Here is an 11,114-nt window from a genome sequence, read left to right as displayed (position 1 = left end):
ATGTTGTGGTGACCCGCAACCATCAAATTCTTTTGTTGCTACTTTATAGCTGTAATCTTGCTACAGTTATGAATCATAATGTAAGCATCTGATATTCAGGGCATCTGATATGTGACCTTCCAAAGAGGATCACACCCCTCAGGTTGAGAAGAGCCTAGATCTGGCTGATAAGATTAGCTGGTGGGGGCTGGAGAGACAGCTCAGTGGTTAAGAGCTCTTTCGGGGGACCTGGGTTCAGTCTCTAGGACCCAGGTTAGGGGACTCACAGCCACAGAACTCCAGCTCCAAAGGATCCAATGTTCTCTTCTAGCTTCTGATGACAGCAACACTCATGTTTGTACACAGACATGGGACATAATTAAATATAATTAAATAAATTAATTAAAATATAATTAAATTTAAAAAATAATAAAAAGAAATCTTTGAACATATATATTTATTTGCTGTTAAGGTTCTGTTTTTCTAGATGCTTGAACTTTGGAAGTGTGTGTGTGTTGTGTGTGTGTGGTGTGTATATGTATATGTGTGTTGTGTGTATGTGTAAGTGTGTGTGTATGGTGTACGTGTGTGTATGTATGTGTGTGTGGTGTATATATGTGTATGTAGGGTGTGTGTATGTGTGTGTGGTGTGTGTATATGTCTATGTATGTGTGTGTAGTATGTATGTGTGTATGTGTGTGTGGTGTGTGTATATGTCTGTGTATGTGTGTGTAGTATGTATGTGTGTATATGTCTATGTATATGTGTGTGGTATGTATGTGTGTATTCTTGCGTGTGAGTGCATACAGGACTTCGGGTGTCAGTCCTGGCCTCCCATCTTGTTTGAGACAGGGTCTGGTGTTGTGTGTTCTGCAAATCCCGGGCCGGGCACTCCCTATGTTCTTGCAGGGATTCCCCTTCTCCTCTCCTTGTCACACCAGCAACATGGAGTTTCAGAAGTGGCTGCTACACCCGTCTTTATGTGGTTTCTGGGAATAAACTCAGGTCTTCAAGCTTTTGTGGAAAGTGTTTTCACCAGTGGTCTTTCTCTTCACCCAGTTTTAGAAATTTTTAATAAAAAATAAGGTGTGATAATAAAGTGATAATAAAATATAAAAAAGAAGAAAATCATTTAAATTGTGCTCCACACCAAACTTTGGGGGTGTGGTAGAGGAAATAAGTACCATAAAATCCCTGGATCTGGTCGACAAAACATGCGTAGGGACCCAGGCACCAGGCTCGCTCACCCTCTGCCTCCGTTTTAGCTAGCAGCCTCCGCTCTGTCCAAAGACTTGGGGCGCAGCCCTTGAGCACCCCCATCCCTCTCAGTCACAGCTGAAGGGCCTTTACCGGGGTCACTACTGCCCTTAGTTCTCTGCTCAATGTCAGAACGCTCCATCCGGCACTAGAAGTGCTGGCTAGACCTGCGTTCATCGTGGAAGCTCCCGGGAGGAGGTGGACATTCATTCAGAGGGTGACTTGGAAGGCTGGACCTGAGGGGTCAACCACACTGGGGGTAGCTAGGCATCTAAAGGGAAGATGTAGCAACCATCTCCCATGGTTTTACTTCCTCTCCTAGATGCGGGGAGGTACAGAGGCAGGGGGAAGAAGTTAGAGCCGGGGGAAGGGCACAGATGCCCGGGGAGGGGATGCTTCTTTCCACTCAGGTGCCCCTGAACAGCTGACTGAGTAGCCTCTAAACCAGAGTCTGGGAAGCTACCAGTGCGTGTTGGTCCTGCACTGGAGGGAAGTGCACCGTGGATTTGGGGTTTCTGGAGCCCCAGGGAACCTTCTGAATTCAGATCCTATCCTTGGAGCCCCTGTGGTGTCTCCCCTTTCCAGATGTTAAAAGGATATATAGCTGAAAGTGGTGGCGCAACCTGTCCGCGCACTCTGTGGGCCGAGGCAGGAAGAGGCAGAGTTCCCGGCCAGCCCGGGCTACACAGAAAACCCCCGACAATAATAATTAGTTAATCAATCAACCAATCAATCATTTTCAGCACAGTTCCTTGGCTCCCCTCCCCCCATGCCTGTTCACGGCATTCCTCTTAAAACTAGGAGGCTCTTGGTTCCGAACTGTCATCCCTGCACCTGGTTCTTGGGTTATGTTTTAGGGGCCTCTTTCTGCCCTCAGGCAGGAACCAGATTCAATGGCAGGAAGTGCCCGAGGGAAGTTAAAGTCCCCAGATCATCCTTTGTAGCCTTTTCCTCCACACCAGCCAGATAAAGCTTTCCTTGGGTGGGCACCGTGTCTCTGTTTTCCCAGTGGTCCCATACCTAATCCAGACCCCACCTCCCTCACCCTCTCCGCAGCACCCAGGATCCTGCTCTTCTGGCCCCCAAGTCCTCTGAGCCCTCCACCCCATCAGCCTAGGGCAGAGGAAACCCAGGGGGCCTGGGAACAGTTAAGCACCCTCTCTATTACTCCTGCGCTTTTTGTTTGCTTTTGAGACAGGCTCTCACTCTGTAGCCCTGGCTGTCCTGGAACTCATTGTGTAGACCGGGCTGGCCTCGAACTCACAGAGATCCGCCTGCCCAGGCTCAGGGCTGGATTTTCCTTGTTAAAGTCTCAGGCCCCCGGCCGGGAAACATATGATGACAAACAATACAGCCTGTCAAAGGACAAGGATTGCAATGGGGCCCCTTGCCTCAGATGGGGAACTTGGGGGCCACGTGACTCGTCCAGGCCATTAAGCCCAGCAGAACAAGGGTTAGTTTAGTCTTGACCTTCAGGCCTGTTCTCAGTCCCTGGCTATGTTACAGGACGAACAAAGTAAGTAGGGGACCCCTCTGTTCTACAGGGGAAGGGCCCGGAGTGCCAGAGAGTGGGGAGGGGTGAAGAGTGGTGTTCGTGGTTAGGAGAGGCGGTCAGAGTGCCCCCAGAACTAACCAGTGCAGGTATGAGTGGGACTTCCAGAGGCCCAGCGACACCAGGGTGTGGGTGAGAAGTCAGGAGGTGACAGGTCTCAGATACCAAGAAAGGTAGCCGGAAGGCTGTGAATCTCTAGAGGAAGTGAGAAGTTGAAGTCTTGGTAGAGAAAGTGCCCTGGGCTGGGGAGCACTCCTGAGCAGACATGAAACCCTGGGTGACAGCCCCAGGGCTCAAACTGGGCATGGGAGGGCCTCCTGCCTGCCCAGTGCCCGAGAGGTGGGGTGGCAGGACAGGAGGTCAGGCTCATGTGCTCTCTGCATAGAGACTTCTGGGAGTTTGAAAACAGCCTGGACTATAGAAGAGACTACAAAAAAAAAAATCTAAAGCTGGGGGTGGTAACACACACCTTTAATCCCAGCACTCAGGAGGCAGAGGCAGGAGGATCTCTGTGAGTTCGAGGACAGTCTGTTTTACAGAGTGAGCTCCCCAGGACAGCCAAGGCTACACAGAGAAACCCTGTCTGGAAAAACAGAAATCTCCTAGAGTATATCTCCTGCATCTAAAACTGTTAGAGAGTGGTAGAGCCCTGCTTTAACCCCAGAACCACGTAAACATTCGCGGCGGTCAGCGCACACTTAATCAGCCTAGCGTTCGAGCGCTGGAGGCAGGAGGGTCAGAAGTCCAAGCGTGCTTGGCTGTGCAGCGAATCTGAGGCCTCCAGGGAGGCGTTGGGACTCTGTGGGCAGGAAAGAGTCAGGACTTTGGAAGAAGCACTGGAGGGTAGGGGGAGAGGGAGGAGAGGGTAGGGGAGAGGGAAGAGAGAGCTAGGGGTGGATATGATCGAGAGACTTTGCATATGTGTATGAAATTGTCAAAGAATAGAAAGTGGAGGGGAAAGAAAGAAAAAGACTGTGAAACTTACATTTAACCAGAGGATTGGGAAACCAGTGAAAGAAAGACTCTCTCGTGTGCCCTTTTCTGCCCTATAGAACTGCTGGTCTTTGGGAGCTTGGGGCTGGGAGGGCTCCTTCTCCTGCTTGTCACCATCCTGTCCGTCTGCCTGTGCCGGATCCATCAGAGAGGTGAGCCCTGCTGTCACCTCCGCAGCCATCCCCAGCCTGCCCGCGCACCCTGCCTTCTGTGGGGGCGGATGTCCCATCATCAGTCCTGTTAAGTAGGACGGATGAGAGGAGAATCCGAAAGGCCCAGCTGCCACTGGGGGCCCCAGAGCAGTCAGCGAGTGAGCAGTGTGCGAGCTGCTGTGCCAGCAACAGGCCTGTGCTGGAGATGGAGAGCCGGGGAGGGGCGCTGTTCTAGGCAGCAGAGCCAGTGCCAGCCGCTGGCCTCGGGTGGATGAGCCCGTCTAGGGTGCCATTCTGGGGTGTGGAGCTGGGGAGGGTCTTGCTGAGTGTCCCCCCCTTTTTTCTTTCAGTTAAGAGACTGGAAAGGAATAAGGTAAGTCAGGGTTGAAGGGGTGAAGGGAAGCCCAAGTAGGGAGTGGGGCTGGGAAAGAGAAAAGGGAAGAGGAAGTAGGAGCAAAGGAGAAAATGAGACACGCAGAAAGAGAAACGAGGCGACGGGAAGGGAGGAAGTGGTGTGTTTACAAGAGTATAAACAAGTCCAGAACAGGCCGGGCGGTGGTGACGCACGCCTTTAATCCCAGCACTTGGGAGGCAGAGGCAGGTGGATCTCTGTCAGTTCGAGGCCAGCCTGGTCTACAGAGCGAGTTCCAGGACAGCCTCCAAAACCATACAGAGAAACCCTGTCTCGAAAAACAAAAAACAAAAAAACAAAAAGCAAAAAAGCCAAGTCCAGAACAATGGCCAAGAAAGGAGGAGGTTAGAGAGAGAGAGATCCCAGGACAATCAGGGCCACATAGAGAGACCCTGTCTCGAAACAACAAAAGCTGAGAGAGAGAGAGAGGGAGAGGGAGAGAGAGAGAGAGAGAGAGAGAGAGAGAGAGAGAGAGAAGCGGGCGCGGGGGGGGGGGAGTGGCTAGCAGTGTGGTTTAGTTAGTAGTGTCTGTCTAGCATGTTCAGAATCATAGGTTTAATTCAAAGCACAGCCTAAAACCAGAGCAGTGGTACATGCCTGAACTCCCAGGTAGAGACAGGAGGCCATCCTCAACTACATACCCAGGTGAAGGCCAGCCTGAGCTACATGAGACCCTGTCTCCAAAAGGAGGGGGGGGGTTCTAAGACAAGTGCTTGCTGCAACCTGCTGTGGTGGCCTGTACCAGAATCCCAGCACTGTAGGGTGCAGACAGGCAGGTCCTAGGGGTTCTCTGGTCAGCCAGCCTAGTGGGAATAGCAAATTCCAGTTTTTAGGGAGAGACTCTGTCACTACTACTACTACTATTACTACTAATGTGTAGAAACAATTGGAAAGGCATCCAAGCATTCTTCTGGCCTACACAAGCACAGGCAGGCAGACAGACAGACAGACACACACACACACACACACACACACACACATACACACACACACACAAAAGACGGAAGGAGAGAGAAAAAGCAAGAGACTGAGAGTCAAAGAGAAACACCTAGGAACACGGGTGGACAAGCGGAGTTTCAGAAAAGAAAAACCAGGAGACGGAGGCAGCAGAGAGAGAGAAAGATGGGATCTGGAGCAGGGCTCAGGGAAGGATGTCAGGACGGCACCCTGGGCCTTCATCATAGTCCTCGGCCCCACCAGGCCCAGTACCTAGGGCAGGAGCTCCACTACGCGTCTCTGCAGAAGCTGCCAGTGTCCAGCAGTAATGGCACCGAGAGAGAGGAAGGAGAAGGCGGGAAGGAGGACCCCAGCAATGACTACGCCTGCATTGCCAGCAAGAGACCCACCTGAGCACCCCCAAGTGCCTCCCTTGACCTGGGTGGGTGGGCAAAGTCACCCTGTGTTCGCCTAGTAAAGACTGGTCCCCGCTTCCATGTCAGGCTTCTCTAAGTCTCCGGTCCACGGCTAACGCTCCCACCCACCTGGGGTCAGGTGTCACTGAGTGTGGAAAGCCAGGAAACAGCTTGCGGGTCCCTAAGGCACAGTTGACAGGGGGCCTAATCGGCTCTGATAGTCTGTCTCTCAGTTGCTGCAGTCACAGCCTCAGGGCCCAGGACAGGTGGGTGTGGTGGTGTCCCTGGAGAGCTAATGGGGGGTGGGTGGAGAGAAGCATAGAGGGGTGTCTGGATAGTAACAAAATACACAAGAGCCGTAAGTAGGAGTGAGGAGCTGATACCGATTTATTGTTGGTCTCTGAGGGTTAGAATCACTCCTCACAGGCTGTGGGAGGGGTGCCGAGGGTTCCCGTGTGACAGGAGCCTGGAGAGAAATGGGGGGGGGGTTGTGCTGCTCAGAGCTACAGCCCTGAAGCTGTCTTCTTGCGGTCTCTTCCTCCCATTTTCTGCCCCTTGCCCACCCCCCGCCCCCATCCCCCCACCCACCACCCCCGCCCCCGCTCAGCAACTCACGTTGGCCCTGATAATAGAGGGCGCTGCCTATGACCACCGAGAGAAAGCCGAGAGCATAGAATCCAGCCCGGAGGAGGAGGCTTGTGTGGGGCATCTGTTCTGAACTGGAGGCTTGCTGAGATTCTGCAACAGGACATGGAGAGGAAGGAGCTGGGGGGTCTCAGAGCTGGGGGCAGTCCTTAACTCCCAGGGACATCGAGTCTGGGGTGTCCCACCAACTCACCTTTCCCCACCACCAGCCGAGTCCCGTTCCCTGTCCCGATGCCCTGGCCTAGCACCTCCACGCTGCACACGTAGGTTCCGGTGTCACGGCTTTGGGCGTCCTGTATGAGCAGCTCTGCCTTGTGGTCCCTGATGAACTGGGGGATGGCAGCAAAAGAGGCCACACGGCCTCTGAACTCGGGGGTCACGTTGCTCACCTCCATCCCCGGGGTCACTTTGTCTTTGTACCATGTGACGGAGCCGATGGCCGCTGTCCCTCGGCTGGCATTGAAGGTGCAGGGCAGGAGAGCAGGGGTGCCCTCTTGGACACGTATCTCAAGGGGCTGAGACACCCAGAGAACACAGGACCCTGGGAAGAAATTAAACATCCAGGGAAGAGCTGCCCAGCTACTCCAAAGAAAAAGGCATTTGGAGGACACCCCAGCTTTCCTCATGGGCGTGTGTCGGGACAAGCACCCTGGGTTGTCTCGTTAAGCCCTTTCCTCTTCACTAACTTAATTTCTCTAGTTTTCAAATTCTTTCACACACCAACTGCAGCCCATTTACAGCCAGCCTTCTCTGGAAACCCATTTTGCCCAACTCGATCTGCACCGTATACTTGAAGCTCAGGAATGCATGTAGCTGCCTAGTTGAGTAACTCCGTGGTGACATCACTCTAGATATTATTATTGCGATGGGAGCTGTTTTTGCTTTATGCTTGCTGGGGTTTGTTTTGTCTTGATTTTGTTTTCTGTATCCCTGAACACCCGGCACACAAACATAGAGGCAAGCAAAACGCCAATTTTTTTTTTTTTTTTGGTTTTTCGAGACAAGGTTTCTCTGTGGCTTTGGAGGCTGTCCTGGATCTCGCTCTGTAGACCAGGCTGGCCTCGAACTCACAGAGATCCGCCTGCCTCTGCCTCCTGAGTGCTGGGATTAAAGGCGTACGCCACAAACACCTGGCATTTGTTTAACTTAAAAGTATTTTATGAGCATGCGTGTTTTGCCTACATACACATCGGTGTGCACATGCCTGCCTACTGCCTGTGGAGACCATAAGAGGGTGCCAGATACCCCAGAACTGGAGTTATAGGTGGTGTCTGGCCACCATTTGGGTCCTGGGAGTTGAACCTGGCCCTATGGAAGAGCAGGCAGAGCTTTTAACCGCCAAGTCATCTTTCTAGCCCCTACATATTAATTTTGAAACTAGACTGGGCTATTGGAGATCCTGTCACCAGAATAAACATTAAATTAAAAAATAACTGTGAAGCCGGGCATTGGTGGCACACGCCTTTAATCCCAGCACTCGGGAGGCAAAGGCAGGCGGATCTCTGTGAGTTCAAGACCAGCCTGGTCTACAGAGCGAGTTCCAGGACAGCCTCCAAAGCCACAGGGCAACCCTGTCTCAAAAAACCAAAACAAATGAACAAACCAAAAAACAAAACAAAAAAACAAATAACTAGCTGGGTGGTGGTGGCACACGCCTTTAATCCCAGCACTCGGGAGGCAGAGGCAGGCAGATCTCTGTGAGTTCGAGGCCAGCCTGGTCTATAGAGTGAGTTCCCGGACAGCCCCCAAAACAATACAGAGAAATCCTGTCTCGAAAAACCAAAAAACAACAACAACAACAACAACAAATAACTGTGAGGTGAGGATGATGACATAGGCCTTGTCACCCAGCACTCTGGAGCCGGAGCCAGGAGAACCTCCACAAGTTCAAAGGTCAGCTCAACTACACTACCTAGAGAGTTGCAGGTCATCCAGGGAAAGAGAGAGACCCTACTTCAAAACAGAAATAGCCCGATCAATCAGTGGGTAGAGCATTACCACCGGCAGGCTCGCTAGACATCTGCAGAGGAGCCTGAGACTTTGCCTGACAGTCCCAGTCCCAGCATTGATGATTTTGGATCTGCAATCTACAGTTTGAAAGGCACTGTTTGTACTCAACAAACATAACTTTTCATGTTCTCTTTGTTAATTAAAATCTGTTTCAGTAAAAAAAAATATCCTAGCCATAAGTCTCTAAAACTCCTAATTATACATGTGTGCCCTATCTAACTAATAACTTAGTAATCTAATCGACCTCAGACATCAAGTTGAGCAGCCCTCAGGGATGAAATTCAGAGTGGCTAGATGGCGTAGCTGATGACCGAGCCTGATGACCTGAGTTCAAGTCCCCGGAGCCATGCACGAGAAGGCTATTCTGTGACCTGTGTGAGCCTTGACAGGTGCGTGCTCGCCTCCAAAATAAGTTGATGTACTTTTAAGAATTAAAAACATCAAAGAAAGAAAGCCGGCTGAGTCTGTTAGAACGAGCCGTAATCTCAGCACTCAGGAGGAGGCTAAGGGCCAGGGCCAGGCTGGGCTACACAGTCAGGGCCAGGGGATTAACTCATTCGGTGGTCATGTGCCCCAAGGCCTGGCTTTGATCCCTGATGCACCACCCTAGCGCCTCGGACAAGTTCAAAGTCATCCTTCGCTATATATGCCGGAGATGGCCTAGGCTTCTGGGACCCTGTCTCAAAAACAAACAAGCAACAATAACACGGATAGCCAAAGTCAGAGTGTCATCCCCTCCTCTCCACCTGTTTTCCCCTGGGGCCTTTCAGGGCTATCTTTCTTGAGAGGAGGCTGAGAAGAAAAAGAAGTCTCTGGAATGGATGCTAGAAATGACCCTTCGGATGGAGGCGACCTCACAGGTCTGCCTCCCGAGTCCACAGACGGTAGCTTTCCGAAGTGCTCTCGGCATCCCTCCGAGGGGGCGACACAGTGCTCAGCCCCCTCCAGGCACCCTCTGGAGCATCCACATCCTCCCCCGCACCCACGCCCTGGGTCCCCGAGCGAACTCCGGGTCACCTGGATAAACCGTGATGCAGATAAACAGCAGCGCCTTGGCCATGTCTCCAGCCGTGGGTGAGGTGACGCTGACCTCGGCCTTGAGGTCTAAGCAGAGGAAGGGTGGACCTGAAGCCTAGGGCAAGCAGGGCTCACGTGTGACTCGCCAAGGACCTCCCCCCCACTGCTTGGGGCTTGGAGAATCAGACGCATGCCCTGTTGAGGAGGGAGATGGGGATGAGGGAGATGCCTGGGGCTCTCTGGAAGCAGCTGGTGGTCAGGTAGTTCACTAGGACAGGATGTCCTCACAGTCTGGTTTTACCAGAGGGGGTGGGTGAGACCAGGATGTGGTTCTCTCACCTCCTGAGGTTCAAGACCAGACCTTCTCCCAGAACAAAACTCCAGCCGAGAAGCTAGCCCTCCTTTCCCTCCGGCTTGTTCAACCGTGCCCAGGCCCACTGCCTCCCCAGGCTGGCTTTCCCTCTGGGCTGCCCGAGGAAGTCTATAAACAGTGGGATTAGGGGAGCCAGCTGATTGGTGGTGGTGGTGGACCTGAGGTTACCCAGGACTGCGTCTGGAAGCTTCATTTGTACAGGTTGGGCCTATGCCCAGCCGTGTTGGCAGGGGAGTGAGTGTTATTAACGGATATAGTTTGGCTCGTTCGTTTTCACGTTTCCTGGAAAGGGCCATTCCCTGTCGGTGCTTTATTGTGCCTGCTGCACAGACGTGGTGACCCCTGAGACACCCATTCATTTGTTATTTCATTGACGTTCGTAGGGAATCTGCAAAGGGCCCATCATCTGTTTTCAACAGGCACAATGGCAGACGTCTTGTTCCCTATAACTACAGGTCACCCCTGGTATGTACTTCACAGACCCACCCACAGGAGACGACACAGCGCCTGGAGGAGAGGCCTTAGTGCAGTGTGCAAGCATGGCCCAACCTCACCATCCACTCTCTAGCTCCTTTTAGTGTGTGTGTGTGTGCACAGGAGTGTGTGTGCACAGGAGTGTGTGTGCACAGGAGTGTGTGCAAGGAGCGTGTGTGCAAGGAGTGTGTGTGCACAGGAGTGTATGTGTGCACAGGAGTGTGTGCACGTGTGTGCGCACAGGAGTGTGTGCAAGGAGTGTGTGTGCACAGGAGTGTGTGTGCACAGGAGTGTGTGCGCACAGGAGTGTGTGTGCGCACAGGAGTGTGTGCGCACAGGAGTGTGTGTGCACAGGAGTGTGTGTGCGTGCACAGGAGTGTGTGCCCCAGCAAGTGTGTAGAAATCAGAAGACAAGCTGTGGGAGTGGATTCTTGCTTCCTTCCATGTGGGTCCTAAGGATAGAAGTCAGGTTGGTTGTCCGTCTTGGCAATAAGAGCCTTTACCTATAATCTCACTATCCTCATCTTCTGCATGTTTAGTTTTTTCAAAAAACAATTTTTAGGCCGGGCGTTGATGGCACATGCCTTTAATCCCAGCACTCAGGAGGCAGAGGCAGGTGGATCTCTGTGAGTTCGAGGCTGGGCTGGACCGACATCCTCCAAACAGTTTATGAGAAACTCTGTCTCATAAAAACCAAAAAAAAAAAAAAAAAAAAAGACTGACTTAGCCCAGCAGTGGTGGTACACGCCTTTAATTCTGGCACTCTGGAAGCAGAGGCAGGTGGACCTCTGAGTTTGAGGCCAGCATGGTATACAGAGTGAGTTCCAAGACAGCCAGAGCTACGGAGAAACCCTGTCTTGAAAAACCAAACGAAAAAGAATGGCTTGGAGCACTTCCA

General features: G+C 52.2%; 2 protein-coding genes across 3 annotated transcripts; one reads left to right on the top strand and one right to left on the bottom strand.

The window, feature by feature from the left end:
• Nucleotides 1-2,633: 2,633 nt before the first annotated feature.
• On the top strand, nucleotides 2,634-5,778 carry Lst1 (leukocyte specific transcript 1). The gene is made up of 4 exons (XM_005086869.4): nucleotides 2,634-2,752; nucleotides 3,841-3,933; nucleotides 4,284-4,306; nucleotides 5,546-5,778. Exons 1-4 carry the CDS (start codon nucleotides 2,734-2,736, stop codon nucleotides 5,693-5,695), a joined length of 285 nt encoding a protein of 94 aa, XP_005086926.1. The 5' UTR covers nucleotides 2,634-2,733; the 3' UTR covers nucleotides 5,696-5,778.
• A 282-nt stretch (nucleotides 5,779-6,060) lies between these two features.
• Nucleotides 6,061-9,973, bottom strand: Ncr3 (natural cytotoxicity triggering receptor 3). 2 transcript variants are annotated; one of them, XM_040732384.1, is made up of 5 exons: nucleotides 9,709-9,973; nucleotides 9,370-9,564; nucleotides 6,536-6,883; nucleotides 6,313-6,435; nucleotides 6,061-6,163 (listed from the first exon to the last, which is right to left on the bottom strand). In XM_040732384.1, the coding sequence occupies exons 2-5, from the start codon at nucleotides 9,410-9,412 to the stop codon at nucleotides 6,111-6,113; spliced, it is 567 nt and encodes a 188-aa protein (XP_040588318.1). In that variant the 5' UTR covers nucleotides 9,413-9,564; nucleotides 9,709-9,973; the 3' UTR covers nucleotides 6,061-6,110. The 2 variants fall into 2 exon arrangements, with proteins under 2 accessions (XP_040588318.1, XP_040588317.1); XM_040732383.1 differs by lacking the exons at nucleotides 9,370-9,564; nucleotides 9,709-9,973 and having other exon boundaries at nucleotides 6,536-7,358.
• Nucleotides 9,974-11,114: the final 1,141 nt, after the last annotated feature.

This window comes from Mesocricetus auratus, unplaced genomic scaffold (assembly GCF_017639785.1).
Source record: "Mesocricetus auratus isolate SY011 unplaced genomic scaffold, BCM_Maur_2.0 Super-Scaffold_100027, whole genome shotgun sequence".
NCBI lineage: Eukaryota > Metazoa > Chordata > Mammalia > Rodentia > Cricetidae > Mesocricetus > Mesocricetus auratus.
The sequence above is the reverse complement of the archived record's forward strand: the minus strand, read 5'-3'. Positions and strand labels throughout refer to the sequence as shown.

What these genes read in the sequence shown, in the direction of transcription:
- Lst1 (XM_005086869.4), top strand. An exon ending in GTGCCGGATCCATCAGAGAG is followed by an intron (nt 3,934 to 4,283) that starts GTGAGCCCTGCT and finishes TTTTTCTTTCAG; the next exon opens with TTAAGAGACTGGAAAGGAAT. An exon ending in AGAGACTGGAAAGGAATAAG is followed by an intron (nt 4,307 to 5,545) that starts GTAAGTCAGGGT and finishes CGGCCCCACCAG; the next exon opens with GCCCAGTACCTAGGGCAGGA.
- Ncr3 (XM_040732383.1), bottom strand. Translation starts at nt 6,968, where the DNA reads ATGAGGAAAGCTGGGGTGTCCTCCAAATGCCTTTTTCTTTGGAGTAGC. An exon ending in TCGGCTGGTGGTGGGGAAAG is followed by an intron (nt 6,436 to 6,535) that starts GTGAGTTGGTGG and finishes GTCCTGTTGCAG; the next exon opens with AATCTCAGCAAGCCTCCAGT. An exon ending in CCTCTATTATCAGGGCCAAC is followed by an intron (nt 6,164 to 6,312) that starts GTGAGTTGCTGA and finishes ATTTCTCTCCAG; the next exon opens with GCTCCTGTCACACGGGAACC.